This window comes from Equus przewalskii, chromosome 29 (assembly GCF_037783145.1).
Source record: "Equus przewalskii isolate Varuska chromosome 29, EquPr2, whole genome shotgun sequence".
Lineage (NCBI taxonomy): Eukaryota > Metazoa > Chordata > Mammalia > Perissodactyla > Equidae > Equus > Equus przewalskii.
Genome location: NC_091859.1, coordinates 23622121 through 23639389, shown reverse-complemented (window position 1 = coordinate 23639389; position 17269 = coordinate 23622121). Strand labels below are relative to the sequence as shown.

General features: G+C 41.0%; 1 protein-coding gene and 1 non-coding gene across 5 annotated transcripts; both read right to left on the bottom strand.

Moving 5' to 3' along the window:
• Positions 1 to 4882: 4882 nt before the first annotated feature.
• Positions 4883 to 12020, bottom strand: SLC25A3 (solute carrier family 25 member 3). 4 transcript variants are annotated; one of them, XM_070599921.1, is made up of 8 exons: positions 11757 to 12020; positions 11357 to 11517; positions 9663 to 9784; positions 7976 to 8155; positions 7053 to 7234; positions 6159 to 6331; positions 5310 to 5420; positions 4883 to 5225 (listed from the first exon to the last, which is right to left on the bottom strand). In XM_070599921.1, the coding sequence occupies exons 2-8, from the start codon at positions 11511 to 11513 to the stop codon at positions 5065 to 5067; spliced, it is 1086 nt and encodes a 361-aa protein (XP_070456022.1). In that variant the 5' UTR covers positions 11514 to 11517; positions 11757 to 12020; the 3' UTR covers positions 4883 to 5064. The 4 variants fall into 4 exon arrangements, with proteins under 4 accessions (XP_070456022.1, XP_070456023.1, XP_070456020.1 ...); XM_070599922.1 differs by having other exon boundaries at positions 11778 to 11964; XM_070599919.1 differs by lacking the exon at positions 9663 to 9784 and adding an exon at positions 9960 to 10084 and having other exon boundaries at positions 11757 to 11952.
• Positions 6403 to 6652, bottom strand: LOC139080397 (small nucleolar RNA SNORA53). The gene has a single exon (XR_011534882.1). It is a non-coding gene; the product is annotated as a small nucleolar RNA SNORA53 (small nucleolar RNA).
• Positions 12021 to 17269: the final 5249 nt, after the last annotated feature.

Sequence of the window (17269 nt, the reverse complement as noted above, 5' to 3'; positions counted from 1 at the left end):
ACAAAATCCTGTGGTGATTTGAAGTTTAAGAATGATTGCTGGAAGAGCAGCTGAGGGAACGGACCTGATGACGCCTCTGACTCCTGGGATGAAGTTGTTTATCCTCCATCTCCACACAGTTCTTCAAGGCGTCACCATGGTCTTCACTCAGTCAACCCTATTCATTTTTTAGTATATATCCTTACAAGTTTTCCTAAGAACATATGTACTTTTTAAAAGATTAAATCTAGGGGCCAGCCCCGTGTCCGAGTGGTTAAGTTCACGCACTCCGCTTTGGCAGCCCAAAGTTTCGCTGGTTCATATCCTGAACGCGGACATGGCACCATTCATGCGGCCATGCTGAGGCGGCGTCCCACATAGCACAACCAGAGGCACTCACAACTAGAATATACAACTATGTACTGGGGGGCTTTGAGGAGAAAAAGAAGGAAAAAAAGATTGGCAACAGATGTTAGCTCAGGCGCCACTCTAAAAAAAAGATTAAATCTAGTATTACATGTTAGCTACTATAATCAGTATTAAAATTTATTCACATAATTCCACGTTGAGCCCAAAGAAACTTTTTCCTGCTTTGATTCCATATTATTCTCTTCTTTCCTAACTGCTGTAGCACTTGAAATCTCCCTCACAATTGCATTGCTTAAATTTTATTTGAGCACTAGGTGTCCATCATTCTTTGCAAATGGTTTCATGGGTGTCTGAAACTAGATTGAGTTTCTTCATCACTTAAATGACGTCTTACGTTTTTTAAAGTGATATCCCTTTGCACCTAGCACATAGCTGAGACAGAGTAAGCAGTTAGATGTGTTTGCCTTAAATACTAAGAACAGAATTATTATAAATATTGACTGTGTTACCAAATACAGCAACTATTAGTGCATTGCGTTATCTTATTCCAAGCTATAAGGATTTTTTATGATGGATTTTCCCATAAGTGGCAGATAAAAAGACAGATTTGTTGAAGACTGTTTTTTTCATGTCTGTTTTAATATAGTAGAAACAACATGAGACTTTGAAATCTGAGATATCTGGGTTCCAATCCTGGCTCTACCACCACTTAGTTCTGTGGCTTCTGACAAATTTAGTATCTGTGAACCTTAACTTCTTCATCTGTAAATAAGAATGCCTTACAGGACTGCTGTGAATATGTATTAGTATTAACATATGTAAAGTGCCTGGCACATCTAATAAAGCGCAAAGCCATTAACAGAACAAAAAGTTACATCATATAGGACTGCTTTTTTGTAAGCAGCTCTATGCTCCACAGGGAAAGCATCACTGTAGTACATCCCAATGTGGTGTCTGACCTTCATGATGATGATAACAAATGAAATGCAAATTATGTTCCATGTAATCTTTTTAATAAGACACAGTAACGCACTTTAAACATGAAAAATATTTCTAAAGAAATTTTTCAGCACTTAAAAATATAAATTCAGCTATTTGAAAATCATTTATGAGGAATGTGTGTTTCTATCACTGCCAAATAAATGAGGCACTCGTCTCATTTGGTGCTAGTTCTACCTATTATGGAAATGATTCAGTCAGTAATTTGGTAGCCATGCTGAGCAGGACTTTCCAATCTTCAAATCTGGAAGGTCACTAGGCCCATGGCCATGATTTTGTCTTCAAGTCAGATAGCTTTTGTGGCAATTACAAAAGAATGGAAAACGTTCAATCTGTTTCCTAACAGTAGAAAATGTAAAATTAATCACTTTAATAGATATGGTCTCTTACGGGTGAGTCATCTTCAGCTTTCTGTGGAATTTCCCTGCTTTAATACCATTTAAAGTCTAACCAACTGTGTAATTGGTAAAAATTAGTAAATAATTGTCCATAAGTAAAAGCTGGGTATGTCATATTCTCAGATGTTAGTGCTGTCTTAAAAGCAGTCTTAACCTTAGCCGATATAGCCCTCTGGTGTTGAGATCATGGGTCTTGAAACAATAAATTGCTCCTCACATGAATTATTTTCCATCTTCAAATCTTCATATGCTGCAGTCCACAAAGCAAGCCAGCTTATTTGTACATCAAGTCAGTTTTAGGTAGGAATTATGTATCTTGTGTAGGACACACATCCCCTAGGCTTTCATTCAGTATAGGAAGCCTTTAAGTGACTGTTGCATGCATGGCACTTTAGAGTCGATAAAACACAGATGTAAACTTCGAAATGATGCTAGGAAACTCAAGTCATATTTTAATAACCAGAAGATTCATAAACCATATCAATGGTGACGTTAACATCCCACACACTATGAACACTTCTGAGACTGTGAAGTCAGGGCTGACTTGTAAAAGAGATAAATGATTCAATAGATAATATCTGATGTAAGAGCCGTTAAGAGTAGCTGGCTTATTAAGGTAACCATCATCCTTTACTATATCACGAGAGGTGCAGCATTCAACTGTGAACTACAGATTCCTCAAAGTTTGAAATCAATTTGCTTCTTAACCATGTGGCATCTGAGATTTTTAACAATTATTTTGTGATTTATCTCATAAATAATAAAACTTGTGTAGACAATATTATATAATTTCTTATGCCAAACAGTGCATAACTCTTAATTTAGCAGCAAGGCTGCCATGCACCAAACTTTATGAACACTGTGGACATTATTTATCCCCAAAAAATGATGTCACAGAAATGTTAAACTCATTTTAAAATATGGTTAAGACATTTTGCAAAGCTTCCAGACAATGGAGATTTGGTTAGGCTGCTACTTCTCTTTCTGTTCAATTTTGTTGTACATGTCACTAGGTATGCATAATTCAGCAAAACTCAAGCTTTCTCAGTTTCAATTGTTCTTAAAGACAATTTGAACTACACCTGATCCCTTTGGAAACTACTGTGCAATGCTATTTTGTCCCAGGATTAGGAGATAATTCAATTAAACTACTAGTCACATATACTCATTCCACTGGGTTCTGCCTTATGCAATTGACATTTTATTAAACCAAATGTGATAAAACAACTCTGTAATTAAAATTTCCTTACTAGAATCTTTATTTTCAGTATGAATAAACTTTAAAATGTGAAATGGGTATTCACAAAATTTAAATGGGCATTATACTTGAATTTTGAAGAGGAAATGGTTTTCTCTCTCAGAAAGTTCTGAAATACATCTCTAACTACAGATAACAAGCAGTTCTTGACAGCCTGAACACATCATACTTTATGTCAATACCCACAAGTAAAACCTATTGTCTCTTGAAAACAAAACTTGAATCCTACGAGGTTGGCAGTGGAAATCTGTCTCATAGTGAAGGCTGGCTGAACTGCATACCCTGAAGTTTTCAAAGCCCCAGTCCACTCTTGAGTTGGTCTAACATACAAATATATCCAATCCTGGAGTCTTCTTACAATGTGACTGGCCCTCCTTCCACCAAGAGGTGGCATCTATGTTCCTTCTGCCTGAAGCTGCAATTTGGTCTTCTGATGTGACTAACAGCAGTGAACGTGATGCTATGACTTCCAAGGCTAAGTCCTAAAGATCCAGCTTCTGCCTGGTTCCCTTTGGAGCCTTGAAATAAGTCCAGCTGCCCTGAAGCCACCATGCTATAGATCTTGAGGAAAGACAAGCCACTAACAGGGAGATGCTCAGAGTATCTCTCCAGCTCAGATGAGTGAAAAAACCTTTGGCAATAACCCCAGAACTACTATCCAACTTCACGAGACTCAGAGCCAGAAGAATCCTGTAGAGTGTCCCTGAATTCCTGACCACAGAAAGCTTGAGATGACATTGGCTCATGCTACTGCATTTCAGATGATTTGTTTCACAGCAATTAACTAATACACACTAGTGATGCCAATTTCCATAACCAGCAACTACTTGGGCTCAGACTGGAGCTCTTACCTTTTAAGTTTGGCCTACACTTGGACCCATAACCTTTCTTTTCTCTCTGCAACACAGTTAAAACAAGATTGGAACCTTAAACAAGACCAGGTGATGATGACATAGAGAAGTTAACATGCAACTAGATGCATGTGGTTTGTACACTGAGTTCACTACCTTAATATGGGTTTGTAGTTAAAACATCTCTCCCTGATCAGACTCCTTGAAAGTTTTTCCCTGAGGCTCCATCTGTATGCTTTATGCAGGGATTGTCAACCCTACCCAGATACTATACCTAAAGGCCTCAAGGTAAAACATAATTAGGCTTGAAAACATTAACTATATTATAGATTGGGCTGTTATATTTTCTAACCAAACACAAGTCAAAACTAAACAGAGTGGCTTACTTTCTAGGAGCTTTTAAATCAGTTTGTGCTTAAACCTACAACCAAATTTCAGATGCTCAAGTATGCCAGAGAGCTGCCTTCCCGGCAGCATTTACCTACTTCAGTTGTCAAGCAGGTACCTTTCTTAAAAATAAAACTGAAAATAGTTTATGGTAGGTTTATCGTAATTTAAAGTCGGATTTGTGTGACGAGTGTTACCTGAAATGGTTTTTAGCTTTCAATTGCTTTGGTCCTTTTAAAAACTATCATTCTAAGAATCAACCTAATTTAGATTACCTTCTTTTACAAATAAAGATTAGCAAACTCATTAAAATTTTGAAAAGTATAGTACATGTTGCAAAAATTTGATTATAGGCTTAAATTTGTCAAAATATAAGCACAAACAAATATTTATCTGTATTTAAATAACTACAATTTAATTAAGCTTTTGAAAATTTAGGGTATGTTTCCTAAAAATATAGGAACTCTCCTTGAGTGACAAAACTTAAGACATAGGACATTATGAATAGGGATCAGAGTATTCAACCAACAGTGGTTAGTTTGCATTTTTCCTTGATGTTTTAATTTGCACTTAATTCTTTCCATTTTAGAGTTAAATCTTTAAAAACTTGTTTTAAAAATAATTATCAAGTCAAAGACAAATCATGAACAGCTGGGTTTATTTCAACATTAAGTTTGAAACTCTTGCTTTCGGCAAGAGTACTACAGTAATTATACCAGGAATAGACAATTTCCTACACTGTCAAATATATATAAAAGTTCCTTTTGCACGTTCCTCAACACTGATCAGCAAGCAGATTCAGTCCACATTTGCAGTGATCTGTCTACTGAGTTAACCCAAGCTTCTTCTTCAGAGACTCCGGCATCTCCGGCGGGGGAGGGCGGGGGAGCCTGAAGTACACCTTCACAGAGTCGTAGATGAACCACTGCAGCGCAGTCAGAGTGCCGATCATGATGATACGGGCAAAGAGGCCCTTCCACACACCTGGTCCAAGTATGAAACATGAATGAAAAATGCAATATACCCCAAAGGGTTATTCTTTCTTTAGAGGGGAAAAAAAAATCTTACCTTTAAATCCAAGTCTCTGGAGGACCTGAGAAGCACTGCTCCCTTTCTCTTTATTCAACACAGACACCACAGAGTCAGCAGGGTGAGAGACAATTGCACAGAAGACTCCAGCTGAAAAAAGTCAAGACAAATGATCAAATGAGGGCAGTTAAAAAAAAAAATTCACATCATAGCCAATAACCTTTTCATGACTAAGTAATAAAATTTTCTTTTAGTTATAAAACCAAAATCAGATTTAGAGACTGAAAAGGTTACAAAGTAGTCCACCCTATGTAAAACAGAACAACCCTTCAAAAGTTTTTATATTCATATTTTAATCAACACTTTCTCTTGTATTAAAAATTTGTTCTTTGGGGTCGGCCCAGTGGCACAGCAGTTAAGTGCGCACGTTCTGCTTCAGCGGCCCAGGGTTCGCCAGTTCGGATCCCGGGTGTAGACATGGCACCACTTGGCACACCACGCTATGATAGGCATCCCACATATAAAGCAGAGGAAGATGGGCATGGATGTTAGCTCAGGGCCAGTCTTCCTCAGCAAAAAGAGGATTGGCAGCGGATGTTACTCTGGGCTAATCCTCCTCCAAAAAACCAAAATTTTTTCTTGAAAAACTGAACTAAAACCAAATGGTGCAGTAGTAAAATCAATACGTTCCCAAGCTTAATCATGACATGCAAACCATAAAACATTTTAGGAACTAATTAGCAAGTATTTATGAATCCTGAAGGGCATATAAAATGCTATGAGATGATAAAACTTCTCTGGAATATTTCTTCCTCACAAAAGAGGCCAATAATGGAAACAATTATTTTTCCTTAATTCCTAGACAAGTGTATTCTAAATAATTCATACCTATGTAACCTGCCACAAATGTTACAACCAGCTGCTCTGGCTTTGAACATTCACTTCGGGGCTTGGGGACCACAAACTTGTACAATGCTTCAACAGTACGTTCAAAGCAGGCGAACTTCATCATGGTGTACGGTATCTGTCTCATCCAGAGAGGAGCAACCCCCTTGTAGAATCTAGGAAACCAGGAGACTTATTTTACTCAGCTGCATATATTCACCTAACAGAGATTTTCATCATTAACAGAAGTGTCCGCACACCAGTCGAGTCCTGATAGTAAAAAAAATGACAGCACAACTGCATGTCATTTCTATCAGAACATAAGACTAACATGCAGGTATATTTATCTCACATGCCAATGACTCAAGCACCTTTGACTATACAACCAAAAAAGTTGCTGGATGTTTCTCTGACCGGAACTACAAGAAACAAGAAGTTTACAAGTAGAACACAGTTCAAGACTAACACCCACAAAGGTGGATCTAAGGAAGCATGTTGTGGTCTGACTATACAAAGTCTTAACTGAAAACACAGATGACAAGAATTCTAACAAGTCCCCACCCCCCAAAGTTAACATTAAATGTTAAGGTCAGATATCAAGTCATTTGTAGACTGACAAATGGTTCATAACTTTACAAAAAATCCCTAATTCAGGGCTCAAGCCATGTACCAACTTATCCTTGCCCCTGGAATTTATGTTCTATGTAAGAGAGAAACAGATACAATAGTTAAATAACTATAATACTTAAAAAAAGACACAATAATTAAATAGTTAAAAAGACATAATAGTTTCATAACATAATTTTAAAAAAAAAAGGTCTGGTGAGCTTAATGCTAAGAACTGCAGCTCCCTCCAATGAGTATCTTTATACTAGAAATCCAGGCATGTTTACTTACGCTTTTAAGCCTTCTTCCTTATACATTTTGGGAGCGGCATCTCTCAAAGTGTTGGCATAACCTGGTTGAGTTTGAATTCGAACCTTAGTAGCTTCCATAGGAGCCAGGGCAATGTCAGCAAAGAATTCAGCACTGGCAGAGGCAGCCAAATATAGTGATGTGCGCCAGACATAGGCGTTCTCCTAATTGAAAAATATAAGGAGGGACATGAATTGCTGTTGCATTAGCTGTTTTCAATTTAACTTAAAGGGACAGTTGTAGGAAACAGTTAAATTTCACACATTTTAAGTGTTTCTTTTCTTTTTTTTGTTGGAGGAAGATTAGCCCTGAGCTAATATCCGTGCCCATCTTCCTCTACTTTATACGTGGGACGCCTGCCACAGCATGGCTTGCCAAGCGGCGTCATGTCCGCACCCAGGATCCGAACCAGCAAACCCCTGGCAACCGAAGCGGAACGTGCACACTTAACTGCTTCACCACCTGGCTGGCCGGCCTCTAAGCGCTGCTTTATCACACTCCATGGATAACACACACAATAGGAGATTGAATGTCATCTCTCATAACCTCATCAGCCACAGTACAATGTGACTATTTTCTGAACATCTAGGTGCCAAGTATAGTTGGCCTTTGAACTACACAAAGGAATCTCAGAGTCTTTCTCTTTAAAAAATTCAAAATCCAACTTTTGGAAAGGCAGCATAGGATAATAAAAAGAGCACTGAAATCTAACAAAATACATTTTCTTTTTCTCATCCTGTCTCTGCTACAACAGCCTTATGATTCGAAGCATGTTGCTCACCTTTTCTGAGACCATTTCCTCAGTTCTAAAACAAGGTGGTACAGACAAAAATCTAAGATCTTTTTTGGTCTTGAACTTTAAGTTGAAATCTTAGGATTTTCAATTTCAAAATTAAATGACATACCTCTCCGAGCACGTTGCTATACAAGACTTTGAAGACCTCATAAAAGCCAAACTTGCAGAGCCCCTGCAAGGAGTAGCCAATGAAAGTCGGAGCCCATCCTTTAGCCAAACCACGAACACCATCTTCTTTAAGCGTAACTGAGAATCCGTTAAATATGCCTTTGTACTTTTGGGGGTCCACCTTTATATAAAACAAGAAGAAAAAAAACTAATTAGATGGACCAAAGAGCTAACACTTCTCATAAATATACAATTTCATTATTATTAGTTTTTCCCTTTGGTTCTAAAATAAACTTCAGCAACTACACAAAAGGTAGGTGAATACAACGTCACTGTATGACATCAGCTTACTATCCATCATTCTATCTGTAAATGTAACTTTGTACATTAAGGTCTAGCTTTCAGTCAGACTTAAGTCTTGAAGGGTTAGTTAAGAAGGTAAAAGTCCTACAAATATACATGATAAAACTGATTCAAAGAGATTTTTCAACATCCAACTCTTTCTACCACTTGTAAAAAATTAGTTTTAAAGCTACTGCCTAAATAATAGGTAAGTGTATATCCCTGATATATGCTACCCATTAAGATGTTATAAAGTCACGTGAACTTAAGACAAACTAAATACACATTAAAAAGGTACATCAATATAATGAGAATCTGTCTTTTGACTTAAGAAATTAAATTCAAGAGACATGCATAATAAGTTTAGCAAAAGCATACTTCACATCCACTCTATGAACAATTGGGAAAAGAAAAAATCTTATCTCACTATTTCTGCCAATACTACAAGGGCTGGTATACATCACCTTCCTCTCCCTGCTAATATTTCACCTTCCTTTCTCTTTTACGTAAGTAGACTTCTAATCCTGTTTGGGACAAATAAATTTTTGACGTTTGATTACTTTCGTTTCAATAAAACTAATTACAATATTCTAATTATAAAAAACTTTTATGTAAATAAATATACAAGAAGCTATACCCACAAATGTTTAATACTAAGATACTGAGAGTATTTTTTTTTTTGTAAAGATTGGCACCTGAGCTAACAACTGTTGCCAATCTTTTTTTTTTCCTGCTTTATCTCCTCAAATCCCCCTGTACACAGTTGTATATCTTAGTTGCAGGTCCTTCTAGTTGTGGGATGTGGGACGCCGCTCCAACGTGGCCTGACGAACGGTGCCATGTCCGCGCCCAGGATCTGAAACCTGGGCCGCTGCTGCGGAGCGCGAACTTAACCACTCGGCCACTGAGCCGGCCCTGAGAGTATTTTTTTAATCTACATAGTGCTCTCTTGATCTAAGTAAGAGACAAGAAGTTACTGCACATAATACGCAAAGAACGATTACCCACTGTTGACATTTAACTGCTTGTAAAATGACTATTGGAGCATAAAGAACTAGTAGGCCTTAAAGAGAAACTCTAGCCAGAATTGAGGCCAGCAGCAAAAAACCATTTACAGTCAGTCTGAGACGCGACAATCCACCCACACTATTTTAAAGAGGCATTTCTTGGATTTAAAACACTAATTAAAATAAAGATCCTAAGTTAAAGAAATTTGGGTTTGGTTTCCTATTAAAGTTTCTACCAGTTGTGATGTCTGCCAATTCTTCTCACTTGTGAAGTCCTTTAAGATTATTTGGAATTAAGTCACACATGAAAGATAGGTTCATTGTCATCTCAATACAAACCTGCATCCGGCATTTCACTAAATCCAGAGGAACCACAGCAGTGTGTGTCAGACCACAACTTAAGACCCCACCAAAGCCACACAGTGCATAAAACTTCATGGAGCCATATTCACAACTGTACTCTGTAATAAGACAAGACACACCATGCGTTTTAATATAAAACTCATGTTACTGGTTATCAACTTACCTCCTGGATAGTTAGGTTTCCACACGGCTTGTTAGTAGAGGACTACATCTTACAACTTAACAGCCATGCTTCGACAATATGCTTTATTTAGTCCAACATGCAAAACAAACCTGCATTCTGCATTTAACCAGATCTAGAGGAACCAATGCTGTATGTGTTGTGCCACAGCTAATAATTCCTCCAAGTCCACAAAGGATAAAGAATCTGCCAGATGCATATTCACAGCTATACTGCTCTGTTTGATTGAAGAAAAAAAAAAAATCAAGTAAGTATTTCTTCAGAGATGACTAAAGCCCTGGGAATGAAAGGGAACTGTTTCCCTATGAAACAGTTATCACAACTGAACAGCCTGGGCCACCGCTTAGAATTAAGTTGAAAATGATTTTCCACCTAGTGCGAACAACAAGAAATTCAGTGCCATGATCAAAAGAATCATTTAAAGATTATGAAGGTTCTATCTGTGAGATACTAGCTAGCTCATCTTGCTATATTAATAAAAAGTTCTCCACAACATTAATGGCTCTTCCAATTAAAATCAAACTTCAAATTATTAACCACTGATTAGAACATTCAGAGTTCAAATCAAACTCGGAAAGAGCACTTGACAAGTAAAAGCCTGCAAACTTCTAAGTTTCCCCCAGCCACTAACCAACACTATCCCCACTTAAGGATCTCCACAGCATAAAACTAGATAAATTCCTGGAGTCAAGTACCTTTACTACAAAAATGACGTTAGCTTTAACTTTCTAAATCGAAGGATGGAATGATAGCTCAAGTGTAAAGATTTTTTTACCCACACTAAAGACATAAACAGAAACACATAAGTGATTTTTAAAAACACTGTATTTTACAGGCACAATATAGATAACATTTTCAGGATTCCTGTAAGTCGGTCTCTACTTTCTCTATACACACACTCCACTGGGATTTAAAATGCATACAGTTGTTAAAGTTGGGTCTAACCACCAAGAAGCCCGAGAGGTAAGACCAAAGGGATCCCTCTCAATTATCATCTCCTTTCTAGGGCTGCAAGTCGCCCCCTCCACCAATCGCATTAAAACAAGAGACCCAGTTAATCTCACATACCTTATGTCAACTAATATTCGGGAATACTTAAGGGAGGAAGAAGTATTTTAATAAGAAAATTAAAGTCAAATCAAAGAACAGAGAATACAGTTAGAACTGCAGCCAGTGGTTAAGGACACGTTACCCAACACCCAGTCTGCTGACCAAGACGCCCAGGGCGGAGAAGATAAGGAGCCAGTCAGGCCTCTATGCCTCTACTCCCTCGAGGTCGTGGAGGTCACGGAGGGAGCTGTCCCTAAGCGGGTCCACGCCCTTGAGGGAGGGCCGCGGATCGGACACCGGCCTAGGGCGGAAAGGGCTGACATCTTCGGGCAAGCAACCGGGCGCGTCCTTCCCCGTCCTCCAGGCCCGGCCCAGGCCGCGAAGGCCGAGCCGACCACGAGGGGACACCACGACCGAGCGGGCCAGGGGCTGACCTCACCTTCCACAGCGGCGGCTGCCAGGTTGCGGGAGCGGCGGGGCGGGCCGGGGGGCCCGGCGGGGCTGCTGCGGGGGCCCGCGAGGCCATCGTGCACCAGCTGCAGGTGGGGCGCATTGAACGGGTTCGCCCGCGCCAGATGCGCCACGGACGAGAACATCCTCCTGGGGGAAGAGCGAGCGGCGGTCAGAGGACAGGCCAAGGGGACCGTCAGGTCGGCCAAAGTCACCAGCACCGGGGACCCCGACCGGGCCTGCCTTCTTCCCGCCTCCGCGCCCTTGAGGAGGTCACGACGGCCTCCCCCAGGGAGGAGGCCGACCAGGCCTATGGCCAAAGCAGCGCCCCACAGGGGCTCCGCGCTCCGCTCCCCGCACCCACTGCGGGGAAGGCCAGCCACACTCACTCCCTAAGATGGCGAACACACCCGCTCCCACGGAAGGCTGCGGCTCACAGAGGCCGAACGTCCTCCCGGGCCCTAGGTCTGTGCCCTTCGCGCCTCGTCAGCGTGACGCACACAGCACGTTGCTACAGGGCGGCGGCACCCATTGGCGGGGAAGAGCGCGGAGGCCGTAGCGTCATCGCGTTCTCCTAGCAACCCTATCCCCGCCCCCGCTCGCCCCAGCCCTTCCGGCCCGGCTTCTGCGCAGGAGGATTCTTCTGCGCAGGCGCGCGTTCAGGGCCAGGTGTTTGAGTGATGTCGGCTTGTCCTTGTGACCTCCTCTTTTTGTCCCTTCACCTTCAAGAGCCTCTCCTTGAAGCCGTCGCTTTAGTGCTTTCCGTCTAAATGAGTCGCAGTATAGTAGTCATTTAAAACAAATACCCCAATGCTTGATGATATATTATTTCAGTGTTGTCATTAGAATGTCACTGCAGTATTTTGTGTCACGACCTCTGTCCCTACGGTACTTTTTAAAAAACTTCTATCCATTGACATTACACATAGATATGTCTGTATTTTCCATCAGACTGCAGGAGAGTATTTTAAAAGGATATGTGCAGCAAGAACTCGTCAGATAGACAAGACAGGTTGCTACTTCCTTACAATAGTTTATACAACATTAAAACGTTCAATAGGAGCTGGCCGGGTTGCGCAGCGTTAAGTTCGCAGGTTCTGCTTCAGAGGCCCCGGGTTCCCAGGCCCAGATCTGGGTAGGGACATGGCACCGCTTGGCAAGCTATGCTATGGTAGGCGTCCCATATATAAAATAGAGGAAGATGGGCACGGATGTTAGCTCAGGGCTAATCTTCCAAAAAAAAAAAAACCATTCAATAAATGCTTTTTAACACCTGGGGGTACAGGGATGAACAGAGTGAAAGTGACTGGCTGCAGATTTTGTGTGTTTAATAAATTTAGAAAATTTTCATTAGATTCAGTTCAACAGAAAAGGGCCTAGTAAAATTGGGGAGAATTTAGAAGGGGTCAAACCTCTGTTAGAATTCTGGCTCTGACATTTCCCCAGCTCTTGATAAAGTAACCTTGGGAATTTACTTATCTCTAGGAACTTGTTTCTTAAAGGTGAGATGGAAGCAGGGTCAGCCTCATTGGCTTGCTACCTGTGCAGTTACACAGGGAACTTACGCTTGGTTTAATGCTCTGTTGTCACTGTTTTGAAATTCTTAATAATTTATGAATAAGAGGCCTTGCATTTTTCATTTTGCACTAGGCCCTGCAAATTATGTAGCTGGTCCTGGATGGGAGTAATACTTATCTTACAGAGTTTATGAAGACTTAATGAAATAATGTCTAAAAATGGGGATTTTTAGCCAAGGAACAGAGTTGGGGAGGGGGGTCAGTGGATGGGAAGTTACTAAGAAGGTAGGATAATTCTCACTAAATTGACCTAACAGGATCCTTGCTGAAGGCGGGCCAGGGTGATCAGATATTACTTGCGGGATGAGGAATTTGATCAGGTATTGAGGGTGATCACATATCCGGGTTAGGGGGATTCTGGCTAAACCAACTTGACAGAATTTTTACTACACTTGGGCTCTTGAAAGACTTGCCCAAGGATGGGCCTAGTTGAAAGGGGCTCCGAGGAGCCTAACTAAGGTTTGGTCAAGGAGAGAGTCTTTGTCAATACCTTCCTATTCAGTATACCAAGGAAGGCTGGCATTTTAATTTCATTTATTATAAGCCACTATTGAATTTAAATTTCAGCCAAACTGTTAGAGTTACTCTCAGCAATTTGAGCTAAAACAATGGATTGAGACACTCTGTTTACTGTAAGCATATTAATAAATTTGGCTTGACCTATAATTATATTTCTTCTATCCTATCTTAGTTATCACTACTTATCAAATTACCCCAAAATTTAAGAACATAAAACAACACTTATCTCACATTTTTTGAGGGTCAGGAATCTGGGAGTGGCTCAGCTGGGTGGTCTGGCTCAGGGTCTGTCATGGGGTTGTAGTCCAGCTGTTGACTGGGACCGCAGTCTCTGGGGCCAGAGGATCTGCCTCCAAGCTCGCTAACCTGGCCATTGGCAGGATGCTTCCGTGCTTCGTCATGCGGGCCTCTTCATACGGCTGCTCTGACATGTCTTCCCCAGAGTGAGTAATTCAGGAAAGAAAGACAGCAACCAAGAGAGAAGCTGCTGTGCCCTTTATAACCTAATCTCAGAAGGGACACACCATCACTTCTACTGTATTTTATTGGTCACACAGACCAATTGCAACACGATGTGGGAAGGGTGGTGGGAATCATTGGGGCCATCCTAGAGGCTGACTATCACCTCCCCAACCCAACATTCTTAGTCCCCATCCCCATACATGTTGCCCAGGTTTCTGCCAATATAAATTTTGCACATTTTTTCTCTTAGTCTCTAGGATCTCCTGCATGGGGATCTAGAAGCAATGGGAGGTGTTGACTACAGTCGAGAGGACGATCAGCAGACCCATCAAGGCAACTTCTTCAGGGGAGGCCATTTAGAAGCTTTACAAGTAAGGAGAGACTAAGTTTTTCAGGCAAGGAAGGAAGAGCTGTTTTTGCTAGCAAAGAAGGCTCAGCAGAATCTAAGGGTTCATGAACCCAGTGTCGTCAGAATCTGACCCTGTATGTTCCCATTCCAATATTCAGGGTCTCACTGCTGCTCCAAAAAAGAAAAAAAAAATGCTCTAACTTTATCATGAGACCCACAAGATTGGGAATTCAATTGAATTGTAATTCGGGATTAGATTTTGGGTTTGGTTTTTAGAAATTACAGCCTTGCAGATACAGGAAGGTAGTCATATAAACTTTCTGGTCCTTTATCTCATCTTGATTGAACTGAGAACTTGAAGCCCTAAGCTCATCATTTCCTTTCCCCCAGTTATCCAACATAATTAGGATAAACCAAACAACCCCACTGTATTCCTTATTTTCACTTAAGTATTCTATGGAAACATCTACTGGGTCACCCAAAGCCTTGCCTTATTTAGGCAATTGATTACAGGTGTCACAGGTGATCGTTTAAGAAACTGTTTTTGCTAATGCATGCCATAGATAACCAGTGTCACCTTTATCATTGACAACTGGTCATCAGCACCTTTAAATCCAATCAGATTAGATAACCCAGAACAAAGTCAGAGAACCCATTCTTAAGGTTTGGTTCTCCTGGAGTTACTTCCAATACCGTTGTCCATAGAAGAGTTTGACCAGAGAAGCATAACCACTGAGTCATATGGAATAAGACATTTATTTTAGGGATTAGGCCTTATGAAGTTGTGGGAGCTGGACAAGTTGCCTCTTTGTCTGGGGTTGGACCTGAAATTGCTATAAATTGATAGAGCTTATGGTCAGGTAGGAAAGCTGGACATGAAGTGGGGGTGAGCAGGGACAAACTGGAACTCTCAAGGTTTGGATCTCATGAGGATAAACCAGACCGTGCATCTGTCTCTTACCACCTACAACCTTGATGATGCAGGTACCTGCAGAAGCTATGGTGCAGGTGCTTATAAGAGCCACATTGCTGTGCACACATCTGGCCCAGGACTCAGAGAAACTGAAGAAGGTCCAGGAGTTGCTGAAAGAGCTCCACACCTGGCCACTACCCCACTCCAAGGAGAGCCAGCAGATCAGCAACAATGTGCCTGAGTTGCTGCAGAGCCTTACGTCCTCTACTGACCTTCAGAATGTAATGACTGCCGCTTCACCTCTGCCTTTGAAACCTTGCACAAATTTCCCTTGTGGCTAGTCCTAACCCAGAACCTATTTTGGTGATAAACAGTTAGAATTTGAGATGGTAGAGAGGTAGGACATTCAGGTGGAAATTTCCAACAAACATTTGTAACCTTAGAGCTAGAGGTCCAGTCTGCACTTGTGGATTTGAGGATCATCCCTGTCACGGGGAATCACAAGAAAATCCCTAAATAATTTCTAGCACAGCCATAATAGAGGGATATAATGAATTATGCAAGGGAAACTAAAGTCTCTTTTCATATCTGCTCTGAGGAAAAAAAGAGTAACATCCGCTTAGTTATTGTCTTTTATGATTATAAATCTTATATGTTTGTTTTTGCATGTCTCCATAAATAGAGTAGGGTGAAATTTGTCTCTTTGTATCTGAAATAAGATAAAATAGATGTCACCATGGGGCCATCATTTCCATTCTGGAAAGTTTTAAAAGGTCAAACCATGCCCCTTCCTCTTTGGAAGGGTATCCTAGGTTGAGCCTACAGTACCTTGGCTGTAAGACTAGGGGCGACCCCTTTACCAAAGTGCATCCTAAGAGAGCAGCCCCAGCTCTGAGGCCTGGCTTCAGACTCTTGAAGTCACCCACCTTTGTGCAGGGGGCTGAAAACTGAAAGTTTTACCTGCATGTTCAGGGACATTGTATTTTTTATTCAAGAATAAAAGGCAGGTGAATCCTTTTACCCAGCCTTTAACGTTTTACATCTTGAAATTTCCTTCTGTCTGCAATTAAAACCATACAATATGCTTTGGCCCAGAGAGGAGAGGCAGGCCTAGAAATGCAGACCCTAAAATAGTCCACATAGAAGGTATACTCATATGTGGCAACTTTAGTCACTCAATGATTACAGTCTATCACTCTGACAGATTTTAAGTGAGGCCTGACCGTCACAAGTTAGAGGTTCCCAAATCTGGTTTCTCATCAAAGCTCTTGAGGAGCTTTTTATTTTATTTTATTTTATTTGGTGAGGAAGATTGGCCCTGAGCTAACATCTGTTGCCAATCTTCCTCGTTTTGCTTGAGGAAGATTGTTGCTGAGCTAACGCCTGTGCCAGTCTTCCTCTATTTGGTATGTGGGCCACCACAGCAGCATGGCTTGATGAGTGGTGTGTAGGTCCATGCCTGAGATCTGAATTTGTGAACCCCAGGCTGTTGAATCGGAGTGCACAAACTATGCCACTAGGCTGGCCCTTGAGGAGTTTTTTAGACACCAGTGTTCTCAGGCTTCAAAAGATGATGCTTACTAAGTCTGATAAGGAGTCCTGGAATCCACCACTTTCAAAAGCTCCCCAGGTGATTCTTATCAACAGCCCGGTTTAGGAAATGCAGACCTAAGGAATTCAAAGATAGACATTAGCCTAGAGAATGAGCCTGACATCAGTTTTCCATCTGTAAACTGAGACAATATCCTGAATGACCTGGTTTGCCGTGGATAGAAAGTGCTCAGTTACTAGAAAGGAATCCTGCTGATCTCGTTTACTTCCAGCTGCACTTTCACACACAAGAACAAGGTGCGGGGCTGTGGTGTAGGCCATCAGCACACCATACGAAATGGGGTAACTTCTTAATGAGGTAAGAGATGTGTCAAAAGAGAGAGGAGAATATCAGCTGCTTAAAGATGGACATATAGCCGTGGGCTTGGTAATGGAGAGGAAATTTTAGGGAGAAATATATAGACCTGAGGAAGAATAGAAAATATGAAAAATAATGACTATAGGGGCTGGCCTGGTGGCGCAGCGGTTAAG